This window comes from Pseudonaja textilis, chromosome 3 (genome assembly GCF_049901715.1).
Source record: "Pseudonaja textilis isolate UNSWEBS1 chromosome 3, rPseTex1.2, whole genome shotgun sequence".
Taxonomy (NCBI): Eukaryota; Metazoa; Chordata; class Lepidosauria; order Squamata; family Elapidae; genus Pseudonaja; species Pseudonaja textilis.
In genome coordinates, this window is record NC_141992.1 from 91,893,287 (window position 1) to 91,914,187 (window position 20,901).

At 37.0% G+C, this 20,901-nt stretch overlaps 1 protein-coding gene across 1 annotated transcript; it reads right to left on the bottom strand.

Annotated features, from left to right (window-relative positions):
• Window positions 1–946: 946 nt before the first annotated feature.
• On the bottom strand, window positions 947–7,575 carry LOC148126213 (uncharacterized). The gene is made up of 2 exons (XM_087928704.1): window positions 7,042–7,575; window positions 947–1,078 (listed from the first exon to the last, which is right to left on the bottom strand). Exons 1-2 carry the CDS (start codon window positions 7,573–7,575, stop codon window positions 947–949), a joined length of 666 nt encoding a protein of 221 aa, XP_087784830.1.
• Between the last annotated feature and the right edge of the window lie 13,326 nt (window positions 7,576–20,901).

Sequence of the window (20,901 nt, forward strand, 5' to 3'; positions counted from 1 at the left end):
ATGATACTTTGTGACATTTTTCCCATTCGCAGAGCTTAGATGGGCCTGCCAGTTTCACACCCCAGATCTAGAAGATGACCTTCACCTCCCATTATGAAAATCACATTGGAAAGAAACGTCATAAATGCTTGGAGTGTGGAAAGATTTTTCCTATGAGGTCTAAAAGATATCATGAAATAATTCAAACAGTGGAGAAATCATACAAATGTCTGGAATGGGAGAAGAGCTTCGAGGGACCTCAACTCTCAGTAAATATGAAAGGATTCACCCAGTGCAGGAACCTTATCGATAGGAAGAAAAATATTGCACTGGAAAATTTCAATTGGCATCCTTGCCAATTTTCTTCAGCTTATGCTTATTATTTCTAAGACAGGAAATCTTTATGATAGGTACTTTCTAACATGCATGATCGGCAAAATACATGATAATCAAACCATATAATTGTATAACAGAACATACATGATATCAGGCTAAAGGAATATCCAATGTGGGCGGGGGGAACAGTTTTTTCAAGGGGTATATAGAATTCCCTGGAAATTATAAAACTCTTTGAGCAAGATAATAAAAGCATAATTTAAACTGAAATTTATTTTAAAAAATGCACATAATTCCCTGGAGTCTCTTTTGGCTCTGTAATTTAAGATTGTTAAATAAACATATTAGTGGCACTTACAAGATGACAGGATCTTCATTTAATAGGGTGAAGTAGCTTGAAGTTGCCATAATGTGGAAAAAAATTAATAGTAAATGATTGTTTTCCATGGGCACAAGGATATAGCCATTGCTTTTGGGCTATACGTTCTTGATAAATTTTTGAAGAACAGATGTCAAGATTGCATGAATAAGCTTGACCTTATTTTTTCCATGTTTGAAGTTGAAGAATGCATTGCTGGAAGAAAGGGGGAAAGTTATAGATTGTAGCTTTCAGAATTAAAATGATTTGAACCTAATCCAAGAAATGATGCATCCCAAACTGACTCATTACTTTGATAGAATCTAGTTTTACTGTTGCAGAGGCAATAGGGCTGGTGCTCTCAGGCTTCAATGACTGTTTTTCTTCACTAGCCTGGGCATTAGCCTGAAAGCAATCAAAGAGGAATCTGTTGAGCCAGTGGAGTGAGATTTCCAATTTCAGGAAGAGAACTTGTTTTGGTGCTCCAGTGGTAAACAAACAAAGAAAACTGCAGCTAATAGTGTGGTTCTTGCCTAGAGATAAAGCAGTATTCCTGTACTTTCTGGCAGGAATTCCTTATATAATATTTGGAGAACTTATTGAATGCAGTCATTAATCCTGAAGTGGTCAGCCAAGTGGATCAGGAAGGAAAAAGTTTGGCTTGGTTCTTGGAGTGGACAGCTTCATGTTATGACTGAATGGATATTTCCTGTGTTCATTCTGCCATTCATTGTTATAATCCTTCCCAAATCACTCCGTGTAATAGTGAAATATGTAGTGTATATGATCTGCTTGTTCTCCAATTCTGCCATACAATATGTCAGGACATGAAGCTTTGCAAAATGACTTGGCAACTCATTGCAGTTTTGTTTTGTTAGGTTTCAGGATACAAACGAAGATGGAAAGCTATAAGAGAAGTCAATGTTTTATTCAAGATTCCCTAAGGGTGAAAATTTATTACTCTTACACAGAGAAGAAATATACATCTTATAGATAATTTGGGTAAACCTGTAATACTATACTTGGATCTGTTTTATCTGTTGAAGTAGCAATAACGCTGGATGTTATAGGAAGCTAAAATGCTGTAGATACAAACAATATTTGCCACAAATCTTGCCTTACCTTGCCTCACCTTGCCTCACTCCAATGTCATGATCACAAGCAACTCTGTTTTGCTATATTTAAACCTGAACTTCTTTCATCAGATCTTCAGAACTTCCAGACACTGCATCAAGACATCTTATGAGTGTCTGACTTACACAACTCATCCAGCTTTGAGGACAGTCTCTAACTAGGCCTCAAATACTTGCCTGAAGGAGGTCCCCTTTAATGTAACAATGGCTTTTTCTCTATGATTCTCTAAGCTTCTTTTATAAGTAGATATAGAATTGCTATTTTCCAATCTGGAGGCCTCAGGCACACATACCAGGAATCTGCAAGATACCAGAATAAGGAAGGGTGGTGAAGGCTAGTCAAAAATTGTCTGCACTTACAGCCAAACTTGTCCTTAAAAAAATTCCAACTTGGTTCTGAATGACCACTAGTCTGCACTACACTCATAGCAACAGCAGAAAATAAAATAAAAAATAAAATATCCTGCTGATGGTGAGACAAGCTTATATTATTGACTGTTCTGCAAATGGAATAGAATAAGAATACAGGTAGTTCTTGACTTACACCAATTCACTTGTTGACCGTTCATAGTTACAACAGCACTGAAAAAAAATGACTTATGACCATTTTTCACACTTATGACCATTGCATATGACCATCCCCATGGTCATGATTTACATGTGGATGTTTGACACATGATTCACATTTATGATGGTTGCTGGGACCTAGAGTCATGTGATCACCTTTTGCAACCTTCTGACAAGCAAAGTCAATGTTCTTTCTGTGACAACTCAGAAAGCTCAAACTGCCCAAGGAGCTGCTGATCCAGTTCTACAGAGGAATTATTGAGACTGTCATCTGCAGCTTTATAACTGTTTGGTTCTGCAACCCAACAGGACAGACACAGACTTCAGAGAGTAATCGGGACTGCAAAAAAACCACAACCAATTATTACCAGCCTCCCTTCCATCAAGGACCTGTATACTGCATGAGTCAAAAAGAGGGCTGTGAAAATATTTACACAACCCTCACATCCCAGATATAAGCTGTTTCAACTCCTTCCCTCAAAACAACGCTATGGAGCACTGCACACCAGAACAACTGGACACAAGAAGAGTTTTTTTTCCCAAATGCCATCACTCTGCTAAACAAATAATTCCTTCAACACTGTCCGACTATTTCCAAAGTCTGCACTACTATTACTATTAACTTTCTCATCACTCCTTATCACCCATTACCTCCCACTTGTGACTGTATGACTGTAACTTTGTCGCTTGTATCCTTACGATCTATATTGACTATTTCCTTGTATGATTTGATTGCTTATTGTACCCCATGACTATCATTAAGTGTTATACCTTATGATTCTTGACTCTTGACAAATGTATCTTTTCTTTTATGTATACTGAGAGCATTTGCACCAAGACAAACTCCTTAGGTGTCAAATCATACTTGGCCAATAAAGAACTCTATTCTATTCTAATGGGGAAACCAGATTCACTTAACAACCATCTTATCAATTTAACAGCTGCTGTGACTCACTTAACAAATGTGGTAAGAAAAATGTGGGAAATCTCACTTAACAAATTTGTCACTTAGCAACATAAGTTTTGGGCTTAATTGTGGTCCCAAGTTGAGGACTTCCTATATAAAAATATGATATGCATTATAATATCAGTTTTTTCAGTCTTTCTGTCTTTTTCTGTCATAAGTAGATGAGGCCAATTTATGTTCTAAATATTAGGATGGACCTTAAGCAAGCTATTTTTATTGTCATACATGTCATTACTAAAGCTAAGATAGAAATATATCCTCTCCTGAAATGAACATTTTATTGTACGTAAGTATATTTCTGTCCAACAATTCATGGATTGTTTATTTTTCTATAAAAAGGACACATGGGAAATAATTTGAATCCCTTCAGTACTTGTTAATTAGGTAATATGTACTTTAAAACATTGAAGAAACAATTTGTGTATTATGCAATAGCAATATTGCTATTATGCAATAACAATATTGCTATTATGCAATAGCAATAGCAATGATAAAACAAGTAGCAAATCGTGAAACAAGCATGTATCTGTATTCCAAGGTGGCCTTTGTGAAATTACCTATATGTTATGTCTCCTCTTGGAAATTCAAACGAACAAACATAAAGCAGCCGTTTCACAATCAAATCAAACTGAAGGAAATAACAAGATAACGACTGGCAGAAACTGTTAGGACTCCCCTTCGAAATTCAAACAAACAGAGAGCTCTTTGCTGTAACGTCCTCATTCAAAATAGTCATTTTGTTCCTGGCGAATTGCACCAGCCCAGCTGTGTCCTTTTATACTTATTAAGGCAACGTGCTAATTAACTGGCTTGCCCTTCAGATTAACGTTTCCTGGTTCTGACGTCAATCCACGATCTAACAGTCATCAGAGTCAAAACTCCCAACAGGACTGATCCTTCCAATCACAACACCTATATATAATTGTTAATTGCTTTTTTATGAAGAAGCCTTTTTAATCAATAAATTTGAAATCAACAATATATTTATTTATTTTCAGCAAAACTTCTTTAAAAGATTCCCAGTCTTTTAGATAGATGTACAAGGTAGTTGTAGTTCCCTCTTTAATCAAACAAATCAGTGTAGCCATTTCTGCAAATTCAGCCATCTTCACAATCCATTAATATATTATCATATTTCTGTAGGCTTCTTTTACCTTGCATACACTTACCATTACTACCTGCTCCCTATATATTACCAAAATAGGTTGTATTTGAGAAAAATGCATTTTTGGAGACTAACAACCTATCTGAAAATTATGTTTGAGTTCAATTATGTAAGCTAGGTAAATATGCATTACCCAACTAAATAAATAATCATTACAATATTTTTCTGAAAGATCTTATTGCACAGTTTGGAGAAACATCTTTCCAGTCCTTTCTGTTCTAGACTAGGAACCAGCAATTTAGTCTAAAAGGAGTGGGAATGGAAAGAAAACGAATGTAGACATATGGAAGCCCATCTCAATTTCATGTTCAAGTTATTCATTTTGAGGGCACTCAACATTGTGTTGAAGAATTGCATTTGATTGTGCCTTCAATAACACCTTCAGCATTGTGCTTTCAACACATTTAGCCCATTATTACCTAATACTTTTTCTCTGAGACTATATAGAGCTTTATGTTCAATTTGTACTCTCTGTGCAATCTTGGGAAAAGATACAGCTTTTGTAAAGATCTGCAAACAAAGCACTATGTTTCCATCTATACTTGTTCTGAAGCAATGTTATAGAATCAAAGCTGAAGCCCTTAACAGTCCCATTTGCTATTCATGTTGTGATTGCACAATGCCTCTCTTTTTCTTTAGAAGAAGGTAGAAGAGAAATTTTATACTTTGCCTTAAATAGTATAAGGTCACTCATAAACAAAGTTGCTTAAAGCAGCAACAATTCTGATTTTGCACAAATCTTTATTCCAAGTATTCATATATTGACTCATTAATCATGCCTCAGTTACCATGATCATGCAGGATAATTACTTCACTGATTGTGTAATAGGTGAAATCTAAGCTATTTGAAAGTACTTATGCTCCCAGTCCATTAATGTGTATTAGCACAAGCAAGAAGAGAATCCAGAATGTTTGATTTTCCCTTTCATTTGTCAAAGCCATTCTAGCTATCATTTCTCTGATGTTGAACATAATAGCATCAAATAAGGGACAGAATCCTTAGTTAGTAGAGAAGTTAAAACAATTTATATATCTCAATTTTCTCCATTCCCATTGTGAATGGGCACCTGCAAGAAAACAAGCAAGCTCAGAGCGCACCAAAGATTCCCCCTGATTATGCACCATCAATGTTTGATGATTGTGTACATAAAATAATTTCCAGTTTGAACACACATCTATTACCATTTTTATGGAAAATAGATTAGGGTGCACTAAAAAGCAACAAACAAGCACACTAAATTCATACCACTGAAGATATAGACCTTTTTTTCTATTCTTTCCATTTTCTGGACCACATGAAAGCAGAGGTACTGAGGTATGTCTTCTGAGTGACCTTAACCTCTGTTCATCTGAGCTTCTTTTGGGGTAAGTAAAGCTTAGATGAAAAGACAACAGAAAAAAAAAGAACCAGTTTTTTTTAATGGTGGAGGCAGACAATACTAGGAGAAAACCCAAATGAGCATATTTACAGACTATATCAGCACATTTGGTGACTGAAACGAAAAAAAAAGTAAGCAAGTCCCAATGGATTGAATGGAATAGCTACAGATATCTATATAATGTGTTTAGTGTGCTAGACAAATATCACATGTAGAATATCAACCTTGAAAAATGGCAGTTCTCATTGCTTTTAACCAACTCCAACATGGCTGTGAAACCAGAATACCATAAATTCTATCCTTGCCTTATATTTTCTCTGTGTGTATGTATGTGTAGAATATATTCACACACACAGAGTATAAGGCAGGGCTAGAATTCATGATATTCTGGTTTCACAGCCATATTGGAGCTGGTTAAAGCAATGATATTGAAAGTCTCAAGTGATGAGACACAGACATAGACAGAGATGTCAAAAGAACTGTTAATGGCCTTAATGGATTATTGTTGTTGTTGTTGTTATTATTATTATTATTATTATTATTATTATTATTATTATTATTATTATTGTTGTTGTTGTTGTTGTTGTTGTTGTTGTTGTTGTTGTTGTTGTTATTGTTGTACAGTATACCCAGCAAACGAGATAACCATGGTGGGTTTTGTATCACAAATCACTAGTCGAACACTTCCCAAGTGTTTAGGACTGCGTGATGTATCGGAAGATTATGCAAGCAGATCCCAGTAAGGTGGCCTTCTGCAGCTGACCAATGGTGCTCTTGTCAGCGCCAATTGTTTTTAAGTGCTTGCCTAGGTCTTTAGGCACAGCACCCAGTGTGCCGATTAACACTGGAACCACCTGCACTGGTTTATGCCAGTCTCTGCAGTTCGATTCTCAAATCCTGATATCTGGTGACTTTTTCAAGTTGTTTCACATCGATTCTGCTGTCACCAGGTATGGCAATGTCAACGATCCACACTTTTATCTTCTCCACAATCGTGATATCCAGGGTATTGTGTTTCAAAACTTTGTCAGTCTGTATTCAGAAATCCCACAGTAGTTTTGCATGCTCATTTTTGATCACCTTTTCAGGCTTATGATCCCACCATCTGCAGGCAGATGGTAGTTGTGACACAAGTTCCAGTGGACCATCTGAGCGACTGTGTTGTGACATTGTTTGTAGTCAGTCTGAGCTATTGTCTTGCAACAGCTCAGTATGTGATCAATGGTTTTATCTGCTTCTTTGCAGAGTCTGCTTTTGTGGTCATTAGCAGATTTTTCTATTCTGGCTTTGATTACATTTGTTCTGATGGCTTGTTCTTGGGCTACAAGAATCAATCCGTTTGTCTCGTTCTTTAGTGTTCCATTGGTCAGCCATAACCAAGTCTTTTCCTTATTTACTTTTCCTTGGATCTTTTCAAGGAACTGTCCATGCAGTGCTTTGTTACAGCAGCTGTCAGCCTGAGTTTGCCTCGATGTTTTTCTATACTGATTCTTGGTTTGCTGCACTTTGAGCAGCTTCCTCTTGTTGACCTCCATCAAAGCTGGTTCAACACTGCCTTTCACATAATCCAGAGCATGCTTCTCTTCTTTGACTGTCTGCTTCACTTGCAAAAATTCTTTGCCACCTGCTTTTCTGAGCAAATATAGCCTGTCGACATCCCTACGCGGGTGCAGCGCCTCATATATGGTCATCAGTTTTCTTGTTTTCCTATCCAAGTTGTCCAGCTCTGCCTGTGTCCAGTTTATGATCCCAGCAGTATATCAGACAATGGGTATGGCCCAGGTATTTATAGCCTTGATGATGTTACCACCATTCAGTTTGCTTTTTAGAAGTTTTCTGACCCTTTGTGTGTATTCTTTGCTGACTACATTTTTCACTTGCCCGTACTTGATATTATCCAGCTGCAGTATGCCCAGGTATTTGTAGGCTTCAGGTTGGTGGCACTTGATGGTTTGTCCATTGGGCATTTCAATTCCATCACTTTCTACGATCTTCCCTTTCTTCAGTGCCACTGTGGCACATTTGTCCAGACCAAACTCCATGCTGATATCAGTGCTGAAAATTCGAACAGTATTGGTCAGTGACAGGATTTCAATTTCTGATTTTCCGTATAACTTCAGCTCATCCATGTACAGCAGGTGAGAGATTTTCTGTGAATTTTTAGAAGTTTGATAACCCAGGTTAGTTTTCTGTAAAATTGTTGACAGGGGGTCATGGCGATGATGAACAGCAGAGGTGACAAAGAATCACCCTGGAAAATCTCTCTTTTGATGTTGACCATCCATAGCTTTCACTTCCAATAAACAGTTCTGTTTTCCAGTGCTTCCTTGTATTTGCAGTGAAAGTACCAATGCACTTGCATATTCCGATGACATCCAGGCACTTGATGATCCAGCTATGGGGTAGTGATCAAATGCTTTCTTGTAGTCAATCCAAATTGTATGCAGATTTGTTTTTCAGCTTTTGCAGTTCTCTAAAATCATTTTGTCAATCAGGAGCTGATCTTTTGTGCCTCTGCTCCCTGGTTTGTTTCCTTTCTGCTCTACTGGAAAGATGTTATTTGCTTCTAGGTAGTCCTGGATCCTGTCAGCTATGATGCCAGTCAGCAGCTTGAACATGGTTGGGAGAAACATTGTTGGCCTGTAATTTGCAGGTGTTTCCCCTTTTGCTGGATCCTTCTGTATCAAGTAGGTTTTCCCAGATGTTAACCATTCACTGATGTCTGCAGCATCTCATTGAATTGTTCGGCTATTTTTCTATGCAAGCTGGTCAGGTATTTGAGCCAAAAGCCATGTAGGTGATCATTGCCAGGCGATGTCCAGTTCTTGACTTTTTCACCTTGTTGCTTATCATTTCAGTAGTTCTTCTCCTCGGCCTAGACCTCTCTGACATGGTTGGACTTGCTAGTAGTTTGCACTACTGCCAGAACAGCTCTCAGCTTCATTGGAATAATTAAGCCCCCTGCCCTGTCAAGGCAGCACCCGTGGGGAATTATTATTATTATTATTATTATTATTATTATTATCATCATCATCATCATCATCATCATCATCATCATCGCTCGAGTCCTAACCAAGGACCTAGGAACTGTTCAGCATCAGAAGATGAAGATGATGTTGATGATAATGATGATTTACTATTACTATTATTACTATTTATTTTATTTTATCATTAATATTTTAGATTTGTGATCTGGAGAGCAGAACTCTCTTCTATCTCTATATTTCTTGTCTTTTAGTTCACTGTGCACATGATATTTCTAAAATGGTATGAGCTGCAAAGTGTGAAACTTTGCTATGTCGACTCTAAGTTCTGCCAGCAGAAAAGGAAATAAAAATTGACATCATCTGTAGCCTTGAGAAAGTGGTGATATTTATACTGAGCCAAAAAGTTGAAAAAGGTGATGATGTTTGATCAGAGCACAGGATTTTGATTGACAGTGCTAAATTAAGTCTTATTTCCCTTCTACTATGTTTAGTCTAGAGAAAGAAGCAAATTAGAAGAGAACCTGCTGTAGGCAAAGGTAAACTTGCAAAATATTCAGTAACTTGCAGTGGAATACTCAAATAGCATACCTAATGTCAGACACATTTTATCCAATGGAGGAAGGTCCAAACTTGCTTGTCTGAAAAGAACAAGAGAAAACATGTTTTCTAGAAATAGCACTGTTAAAACTTTTAAATATAAAATTTGTAAAAGCTATATTTAATCAAGATTGGTTAATAAGAGTATTTTTTTGTGGTCATAAAATTATCCAAGTTGTTGTTTTGCCTTAGTCCTCGGGGACAATTCTATCTGTAGTTAACCTCTTTTTAAAATGAAAAATCTTCTTCAAATAGAGGTGTTTGGCTGATCAGTTAAGCATCTACAGTTTTGCACCTGATACCACAAATTTTATTTGCAACCTATGATATTACGACTAAAAGAGATAAAGACAGGAAGGTGCCAGAGATGCTAGGAATTGATCTACAAACAAATCAGTGATAAAATGGTTATATTGACTGGGTTTGTTGATTCAAAACAAGTTCCATACAGTATGTTCTCTAATTTTTTAAAAAAATCTTTCTAGGAAATAGTAATCTTTTTCATTGCACAGAGAATTATGCTATTTTTATATTACTGTTGTTTGTTTTTACATGTAATCCTCAATTAACAACCACAACTGGCATTAGCAGCTTTGCCATTAAATGAAGGGAGTATTAAGTGGGAAATCCCATGATCTCAACTGTGTTTCTCTTTTCTCCACTCCCCGCCTTTTTTCAAAAGCTGACCCTGATTCTGAGATAGTGAGCTCAAAATTGACAAAAGTTATCATTTTTTTGCCAGTGGAAAATAAAAATTGATATCATCTATAGCCCCAAGAAAGTGGTGATGTTTACAATAACCCTATTTGCCACCTATTTTTCCTAGAGGCAATCCTGGGCTGCTTACAAAAATTAATAACCAATAAAACATTGAATTTGAAAGAAAAGAGACTTTGGAATGTTCACACCAGTGTTGGAATAATTAGCATGCAATGAATTTTTGTTTATTTTATTTTATTTTATTTTATTTTATTTTATTTTATTTTATTTGTCAATTGTTTACAAGATAATAAGTATAAGTGTATACATAGTTATGAATACATGAAATGGGCACATATAAGAAAAATAAAATAAAAATAAAAGAAACAATAGGACAGGGACGGTAGGCACGTTGGTGCGCTTATGCAAGCCAATCATTACAATCATTGGAGGAAAAACTAATAAAAGAAATAATAAAAGCAATGGTCCTCGCTTGTGATCTGCAAGGGGGAGGGGGAAGCTTGTGTGTTTTCTATAGATATAAACATTATGTGTCTGCTTACTGTCTACTAATCTTCCTCCATCTACCTGATCTGCAAGGCAGGCAGGCAGGAATAAAAACAGCAAGTCAGACACAGGACAATGCATATTGACTTTAATGGTGATAACATGACGGAGGATGCTATGAAGGTCATAAAAGTGGGCATTGGTTATAAAATTAACTTTTCAGCATTGATGAATATTTCACTAAACAAGGCAGTTGCTATGTGAGATCTACCTGTATTGAGTTTTTAATTCTATGTTGCTGCCCAAAGTAATGATTGGGAGATAGGAATTCCTATAAATTGAGAAAGAGGAGGAAGAAGAAATATATTTTTATTTTTTTTTGGAAAGGCGTTTTATCTCTGCATTGGAATGTTTGCTTATTTTTGATAGTTCTCTGTATTAAACCTATTCTGAACAATATATTGTAGAAATTGAGTTTTTTTTTAAAAAAAACAAAAAATAAATCAAAGGTGTTATAATTAATCAATTAGGGAAATATGCATAAGAAAATAAAACATAATATTCTCCAATATTTTTACCTGTTTTCAGAAACTCTTAAAGCAATCCTTATATGTAGATACAACTGTTCAAAGAAGGAGTACCATACTGAAAAAGGCCCACTTTGAGGATTTTGTAGGTGAAGTGAATCCCCAGTAGAACTTCTTTCCTCCATCTTTCAGAATAGACAGATTCACTTTACAGCAGTCAGTAGTCAGGCAGGACTTTAAGGACAATTATACTTTTAAAATCACTGACTGAAAGGTAAAAGAACCCCTGAATAGAGGTGCTTTTTGGACAAATGTTGAAGTGCCCAGTCTGCTGCACCAGTTTGAGCTTCTGACCAGTCATCAAGTGCAATTTCTTGAAGAATGAATTAAATTGATAAGAGCAGATACTATACTCAATCTTAGCTAAAAGACTAAGAACTACGTGTCTGTGAAAAATATTGCATTAGTTCAACCATGAAGTGACAGCCATGAATGTCCATGTTTCCTGATCCAGGAAAGGTTGAAGATAGCATTCGAGATGTAAATATGCAAAAAGGCTTCTGGTTACAGAGTCTGCTTGCTGTTCAGGTAGGAACTATGAATCTAGGTAGGAGAACCCCAAATTACAAGTCCATTCTGTCAAGGGCATATGACTCTGTCAACAACTAAAGATTGTCCATATCTGGAATCAAGTTCCTGTATTCACAGTTACATTGTCTTGCTAGAATCTAGTCTTCCTGTCTTCCTCAATTAGACATTAACAGCATCCAGGTACTGAGACAAGACAGTTAATCTCTACTACAGGGATCTGCAACCTTAAACACTCAAAGAGCTATTTCCCACAGAAAAGAAAACACCTGGAGCCAAAAATCCTGGGAGGATGTGTCCAGCTCAATATCACTCACTCCTACCCAGTCACATAACCCTCCCAGCCATGCCTACCCAGATTTTGTGGCTCCCAATGTATTCTGTGGAAAACATCTCTCTCTCTCTCTCTCTTTTCTCTCTCTCTTTTCTCTCTCTCACTCTGTCTCCCTCTCTCTCTTTCTCTATATCTCTGTCTCATATCTATCTATCTGTCTGTTTGTGTTCTCCTGTTCAGCTTCATGTGTTGTGTGAATCCAACCACTTGGGCTGTGGAGGAGAAGTGGGAGCTGGCTAGCGAAGCCAAGCATTGGAGATCCATGCAAAATAAGGTAACTCCAACCTGGATCCTGTTGGGGAGACACCCCTTCCCTCTCCCTCTCTCCCCCAATAGCAGGGGCCCAGGCAGCCCAAGAGAAGCTCCCTCCTCAGAGATGGCCAGTAGGCAAACAAATGTGGCACTCTGGCTGGGAGGCCAGTGAGCCCCACCTCTGGCCAATGAGAGCAGGTAGGGTGCAGATATTCCTTCCCACTGCTGCTGCCCCTACTTTGGGAGGGAAGCCAAGCACTGCACCATCCAGCTCAGCCATCCAGGTGGAGTTGGGCACCACGACAGGTGGAATGGATCCAGGAGTGACGCACAAGCAAAATGTATGGAGCCGTGCTCGGTGAAGATTGCAAGCGGGCTCGATAGTGGGGATGGAAATCTCAGCCCATTTGATTTGCTTCAGTGTGGGGTGGGAATGCAGAAGGCAGAGAAAATCCATGTCTCTCAGCGTTCAACCCTCAAAGACTCCTTTGCATCCCATAATTTGATCTTGTGCTCTCTTGCTCACTTGCTTTCCCCTTTCTTTCTTTCTTTCTTTCTTTCTTTCTTTCTTTCTTTCTTTCTTTCTTTCTTTCTTTCTTTCTTTCTTTCTTTCTTTCTTTCTTTCTTTCTTTCTTTCTTTCTCTCCTCCCTCCCTCTCTCCCTCCCTCCCTCCTCCTCCTCTCTCTCTCTCTCTCTCTCTCTCTCTCTCTGCGTGTGTGTATATCTGTGCGTGTCTGATTCTGATCTCTGGCACCTCATCTCTTGCTGGATCTCCTGGGTACTTCTTCTGGCCCTTACTGGTGCTGCAACAAGAGCAAGAGATGAGGCAAGCAAGTGCACTTTGCTCTATGGAAAGAGTCTCCATCCCCCACTGTCACCCTTACCTTCACAAGCCAGGTAAGAAGAGACTGGGAGGGGAAGGTGAGGGCAGGGCTAGCCAGTGGTGGGATCACCCGACAGGAACCACAGCAGTGGGGCAAAAGAGCTTCATGTGGCTCTGGAGCCACAGGTTGTTGACACCCGCTCTATCACATCATCTATCATGTGTGTTTCAGTCAAACATCTGCATTTTGGATTTCAACTCCTATCAATCTCAGTCACTTAACCCCTTATTTAGAAAGGATTGCATAAACTCTAGGCTGAAATATCTGGAGAGCATCAGTAAGATTAAGAGATCTATACTGTAGCTAGTCCTGAAGCCTTTTGTTAAATCCCAATTCATTTCAGCCTCTGCAAAAAGTTCAAGGCATCTTCATTTTGCCCTTGGTGGCGTTGCTCTGTTTTTCAGCAACTCATCCACAGGGAAGGGAGGTTTTGTGGCCAAGTGGAACTGAGCACAAAATCTAAAGGGAAATTCAGGCTATATGTTATTTCAAAGAGCTCCATTGAAAGGAGTTTTTGAAAGTGTATTGACTTAGCAGGTTTTCAGTTCTCCTATGCCTTGTAATTACTTATTGGGTTTCGGCTCAGAGGTTAATGGAAAGCAGCATGATGTCAGGGTAATAGATCTACAGTCAGTCAAACATATTAGCTATTCCCTAAGGAGCCCTAACACTGTTTTATCAAAACCAGGAGCAAGGAATGGCTACTAAGCAACATATTTTTAAATGGCCATAGGAAATGAATTAAAGAGTTGAAACAGCAACAAAGGTTGGGGGTGGAGTGAGGAATCCATTAAACTGCTTTTCCTATTTGAGCCTACTGAGCTTATACTCCAATTTTGCAGTACAAATGTCTGCACTAAGCAGCTACACCAAAACATTTAATTACTGATATTTCTCTGCTCCAGTTTCTTCTCTGCTCCAGTTTCTCCTCTCCTTATTACTGAAGCAACTGCAGGCTAAGGACTTCTGCAATCTGCTCTGATCAACAAAGCAAAGGCTGGATCCTGAGCATAACACAATAGGAAATACACTTGGTGCATTAAGCTGAAGGAAAACAAAAACATTTTGGAGACCCTGGAATTTTGACTGCACTCTTGTTGTTCCATTTCATGCCCAGTCACTCTGCCTTTGGAAGGAACTAGCCTCATTTCAGAACACCTTCCAAAGACTACTTATCTCAATAAAGCTATAATTAAAATATTTTCATTTTTTAATTTTTAATGTATGCCAGTGTACTCATACTAAAAAAATGACAATAAAGGTTATCTATCTATCTATCTATCTATCTATCTATCTATCTATCTATCTATCTATCTATCTATCTATCTATCCATCCATCCATCCATCCATCCATCCATCCAATAATTTTTCCAGACATCTTTGGCTTGTTGGGCTTCTTATAGCTCATTTCAGTGCCTTGAAGACCTTTTCAGATTTGCAAGTGTGAGCAGCCCATGGAAGAGTTATAACAAAACATAACACCATGAGAAACAGGATTCCAAACTTCAACACCAATAAAGTAAACCACTAGCAAAAGACTCTTTTGCAAGAAAAGCAAACTTTTAAGAGACTAGGATATAGATGTTTGAATCCTGTACTTACTGAAAGTCCTACAGATGGTCCTTGACTTCTGACCATAATTGGGACCAGAACTTTCATAGCAAACTGAAGCAGTTGTTAAATGAGTCCCCATGTGATTAAACCTGAATTTACAACCTTTTCTGCTACAGCCATTAAGCAAATCACTCGGTTGTTAAGTGAATCCACTCTTCCCATTGACTTTGCATATGGTGGGAAAGTCACAAGTAGTGATCACATGATACCAGAATGCTGCAAATGTCATAAATAAATGCCCGATACCAAGCACCCAAATTGTAATCACGTGACTCTAGAGATGCTTGTTGGTTGGAAATACAAAGACTGATCATAAATCACTTTTTTCATTGCTGTGGTAACTTTGAGTGGTGACTGAACTAAGGGTCGCATCTCAGAGACTATCTATATTTAGGTGTTTAGTTAAACACATAGATCTATATGGAAGAGAATTGGGCTGCTTCATCAGCCATGTCTTTTATTCTCCCTAACTTTTAAGTTGGCAGTTGAAGGTCTGAAGATAATTTCTGTTTGCCTTTGCCTTTCAAAGCTTTTGATTAAGCAAACCCTTCTGCTCAAGTTCTCGGTATGTCTTCCATTTGGTTTTCTGTTGAATATGTGAAGCTCAGGGAGAGTAAGTTGTGTGCCTGGCCTTTTTTTGTTCCATAAAAATCCATCATATCTTCAGCTGAACACCTTAAACAAAGCCAAAGCTTTCATCTGTATCCCAAAACTTTTCTTAATAATTATCCAAAAGTCTTGAAAAGCTTTATATTTGTAGACGATCATTATTCTCTTTCCCCCCGGCTTTCCAAAATCTTACTGAAGGGAATGAAGGAAGCTCTCAGCTTTCTCCAGTGGAGTTTAGATCCATTAGACAAGATCACACCTGAATGTTTCATTATCAATAGAAACACCAGGCACCATTAAAAAAAAAAACTGTTAGTAAATTTAAGTTCTAAGAGTTCCAATACTGCAAAATGTGTTTATTGGTAGCCTTTGATCTAATGTCAGTTGCTGCTTTCCATCCTGATTTTGCTGCAAAATTTCCCTAAAATATATGGAAAGATACAGCAAGGGAAGAAGAAAAAAGCAGGAAGTTAAGAAAATTATGTCTTGCTATTAGGCACGGTTCCAGACAGGAGTAGGCTCAACATATAAGGGCCTCGGGATTTTTGATCATTTGATTTGTAACATTATTCTTAATATCTAACAGTAAAATTTAGGTGGAAGAAGTGTGCAGGTTTGAACATTATTTTATTGCTTAGAAGTTAATTTGTTTTACTGCTGATGTTGCTCCCCTTTTCACATAGTTTTATTAAAATAGAAATAATGATTAAATACAAAACTTATTTGCTGATTCCAACTGTCTAGTAATGTACCCAGATTATGCATACTAAAATTGGAATAGGAAAGTAAAGTTAACATCAGTTCTTGAAAGAAACCTGCTTCATTGGAGTTATGCTTCCTCCCCTGCAATGGGTGTAGTCTGAAGCCCTTCTCTTTTCCATTCGCAACTAAAATGAAGTATTGTTATCATGAAGTGAAAGTGAAAATTCCATATCTGTATAGGTAGACCTCCCTCAATGACTCTCCTGTTAAGTGACTGTTCAAAGTTACAACAATGCTGAAGATATAACTTTATGAGCAATCTTTGCATTTGTAATCATCATAGTTTCTCTGTGGTGTTGTGACTGATATTAGGGGAATAATAAATGATGGATGTTTTCAACCATTGCAGAGTCTCACAGTCACATAATTGTTATTTACGCAGTTGGATTCTAACACAGTTATTTACACAGTTGGATTCTAACAATGGAGAAGCCAGCAGCAAAATGGCATGTCATAGCCATGCGGTGTTTCATTTAACAACCCATGGGGACTTGCTTAATGACTGAGTGGGAAATGACATTCTAAGTCCATCAAGGTCACTTGAAGTTTCACTTAACAACCATGTTGTGATAACTAAGCAAGCACTCCCTATATCTGAAATAATATAACTACAATATGTGTTTTTTATGTCTTAAACATTTCACAATTCAATGTGAAAATTAAATCAAAGAGATCTCATTTTTGTGGTATAAGAATGTGATAACTAATCAATAAATCATATCTCCTCTATATAGTAAATGTATCTAATTTTTACAAATCTGAGATAACAACTGCTTAAATAACTGATAATTCAATTTTTTTATATAGCTGTCAAAGACTTGTTTGCTCATATGGTGGATCGAAAGAAAAATAATTCTAGCAATCTGTTATGTAGATTATTTTATCAGATTAATGAGAGTACAATTCCTTTGTTTAAAGATAGAAAATAGCCTACATGCAGCTTCCAGTTTCAATGTTTGGTGTCAACAATGGGAAAAAAATTCCAACCTAAAACCTAGATAGATGAGTAATCATCTGCAGATCAACAGTTTTACTGAATAAAAATCTAGCTTCCTACTCTTGACAAACACCTAAGAACAGAGCTACATGTAACATTATTTATTTGAATAGTTTTCAGGAAAAACAACTGGAAAAGAGCACATGCATATGATGACATTCCCAGTAAACCTTGGGAAGATAGAGAAGGTAGCAAAAAGGAAAGAAACAAAATCATTATAGAAGAATTGTTTGAATCTAGGGATGGTGGAATCTTAAAGTAATAATACAAGTGGATTATTTTTTAGTTTTTCATTCTTCCCCTTCCATGGACTCCAGAATACTTTTCTGTAACACTCTGTTTCCTCCCTTAACTGCCTCACTTGTTTCCAAGGTTTGTTAGGCACTCCATCACGGGAATAAAGAATGTGATTAGGTTAAATTTCACATAAAATGGAAGTGAATATTTTCATCTTGAGATAGGTTATGTTGAAAATCACTTCTCCAAGCTACCTTTTGACACGGGGAAGAACTTTTTATTAGTGCTCATAATTGCTGCCTTCTAGAATTAAAAGAAAATTTGGAGGGAATAGATTTTTCATGACAGACAGAACAAGAGTTAACCACTTCCTCAATATTATTTTTTCAGTTAGACCTATGAAGACATTTCCATACTAGTGGTCCCCTGACTAACATATCTTCTATTTAAAACAAACAAACAAAACAAGCACAGCCATCTATAGATTTTTCCATAGTGACCGTACCCTGTAGAATACTTCCCCTGGCAATTTAGCAAAACTTCCAGAAAGCCATCAAGAATTTTCCTTTCTTCCAGATGAGAATGTGTATATATTTATTCATTTCAATATCATATTGTTGTGAGTCACCCAGAGTTGTGGTGTGAAATGGTCAGCCATACAAATATTTTAAACACATAAATAGTGTCATATATTTAATGTGAATTATATCTATTTTGACTCAGAGATTCCATCTTCCCTGATGGAGTTGTTTTTGTTAATATCATAGGATTTGTCCTTCTTATTAAATACTCTGATTTGGAGTGGTGGTGTGGTAGCCTAGAGGTAGAACTTACTCCTCACAATCAGGAGATTGTGAGTTCAATCTTAGGTAGAAGCAAATATTTCTCTCTCTGGGCACACTGAGAATATATCTGCTGAACAAAACTCCGCATTGGTGACAGGAAGGGCATCCAGCCATTAAAACATTCTGCTAGCTACATTTAGTTGGCCAGAGGCTCCACCCCACAAGAGATTTATGGGGTCATTAAATATTTATCATTAATACTCTTGTTGTTATGACAGTGAAAAGTGAAATCACATTAGGGGAGAAAGGACACCTTTTTGGTCAGGATCACATCTCATAGGACCTAGACTATATTAGAACAGAAAGGATCCAGAAATATCTTTGTTTGTGTCACTTGGAGCCTCTGAAGATGATAGAAAGGGATGTCACTGGAGACAGGCAGTCCTTACAAAGGTTATTGTCTATGAAAGCGAGTAGCTAATTTATTTTCAAGAACACATAATTGGTTGAATTGACATAAATTATACACATTCTACCATTCTTTGGAAAAGGAGTTTCTTTTGAGTGTCACATTTTTTTTTAATTTTCAGTCAACTTACAAAAGGTTTAAGTTGTAGCTCTGCCAAGCAGAAGTCCAAATTACTGCAAAGCATATGTTTATGTTGCCACACAATTAGAAGCAGTAAACTGTGTTATGCCTCAAAGGCAAGAGACAGGTCCCACCCCCCGTTGCTCTGTGGTGAAGCCATCATGTACCATTTTCTATCTTTGATGCAAATTGCATCCCACACTGTGTGAATGGAACTCTGCCAATGTTAGATGAGAAATAAATTGAAAGCAAGAATGAATCTTTCTTTGTCTTCCAATACTTTGTCTAAATAACATCACAAAAAGCTACCACTGGTTACTTTTCAACTTTCCTTTGATAGTAGACACACTTAACATATTACATTTTCAAATAGATAAAAACAGCCAAATTAGGGGATACAGGAAAGCAGTCAGTTAGAGGAAGATGGATAAACCTTTTCTGACTAACACATTTTGTTAAAATCATAAGCTTTTATGTGATAGTCTTTTAATAAAATCGGTGACTCAGAAAATGTGTTCCCAGACTTTTTTTTTCCAGACTCCACACTTTTTGTCATTGTAGACTAACATGGTTCTTTTCCTACAGTGAAAGCATTGAGTGTAACAAGATTAACCAGAATACTTATTTGACATTTGTGCGTGCTTGCAACTCAGGAGTGTTAGTTGTGCAATCAAGTTTCCTTCTAGTACGGCTGATTTTTTTAAGCAACAGTAGAAGATATACAGAGGCGTTTTAAATTCTTTTTTTTTAAAAAAAAAAATATGATATATCTATTGACTGCAATATCTGTAGTAAATCTGAATAACTCTTGGAGCTTCAGTTCAAAGTTTAAGGCAATATTTATGTGTTTATCTATTGACTGCAATATCTGTAGTAAATCTGAATAACTCTTGGAGCTTCGGTTCAAAGTTTAAGGCAATATTTATGTGTTATCTAGCAGCTTATAATGTTCATAGGATGCTAAAAGAGCATAGTATACTTTCTCTCAGTGATGTCTCTCTGGAAGTTATATAAATTTATACCTTATAAATGAATTATATATTATTAGGAGGAAAGATTCTGACTTATCTTTATCTTCTTTGAGAGTATGTTGTCCAAAGGTGTGAGAGTAGTAGGTACATAAGTAACGAAAAAATTAATAAATAATATTTCTTCCCTAGGTCTCTCAATCTTTCTTTATAAATTTCATTTCAGAATATTCACTGTTTCTGCCAAACATCAAAGGTATAAAGCAGTTTTTCTCATACTATCTGTGAGATTCTGGGAATTGAAGTCCACACATCTTCAAGTTGCAAAGGTTGAGGAGCATTGGTCTAAAGGACAGAGTGGAAAGGGAAGCCAAGATTGGAAGTAGAAACTATGGAGTTCTGCTTCCCAGCTTTTATATCAGTGCATAAGAGAGGCTTTCATCTCCTTAAGTGATTCATGTAGAGTAAGGTTTTAAACATTCTTCCCTAGAAGTTCCCTGCAATCAATATATCTTCTTCAGGGTGGAGTGATAGGACAATTGCACTGTGAATGTTCTATGCATTTGTGTACAACTATAATTTCCAGCTATATTTTCCATGTGCGGTGGCTCAGTAGCTAAGATGCTGAACTTGTCGACTGAAAGGTTGGCAGTTCAGCAGTTCGAATCCCTAGTGCCACATAATGCGGTGAGTTCCCATTACTTGTCCCAGCTTCTGCCAACCTAGCAGTTCAAAAACATGTAAAAATGAAGTTAAGCAATATTTACAGAAAGCGAATTTACCTCTGATACCTAAAGATATTGAAACAATGCTAGAAGGAAATATAACAATGATGGAATTAACAGAAGCCTTAAAAAACAGGTCAGGAAAGCACCAGGTCCAGATGGCTTACCAGTAGAATTTTACAAGACTTTCTAAGAAATATTGAATCTTCATCTATTAGAAGTTATGAACGAAGTTATGCTAAAGAAAAGAATACCCAAAACATGGACAGAAGCATATATTACACTTATACCGAAGGAGGATACAGACCTACAGCAAGTTAAAAACTACAGACCTATATCCCTATTAAATTCAGACT

What these genes read in the sequence shown, in the direction of transcription:
- LOC148126213 (XM_087928704.1), bottom strand. Translation starts at nt 7,575, where the DNA reads ATGACCATATATGAGGCGCTGCACCCGCGTAGGGATGTCGACAGGCTA. An exon ending in ACAAACAATGTCACAACACA is followed by an intron (nt 1,079 to 7,041) that starts GTCGCTCAGATG and finishes GATTGCTTTCAG; the next exon opens with GCTAATGCCCAGGCTAGTGA.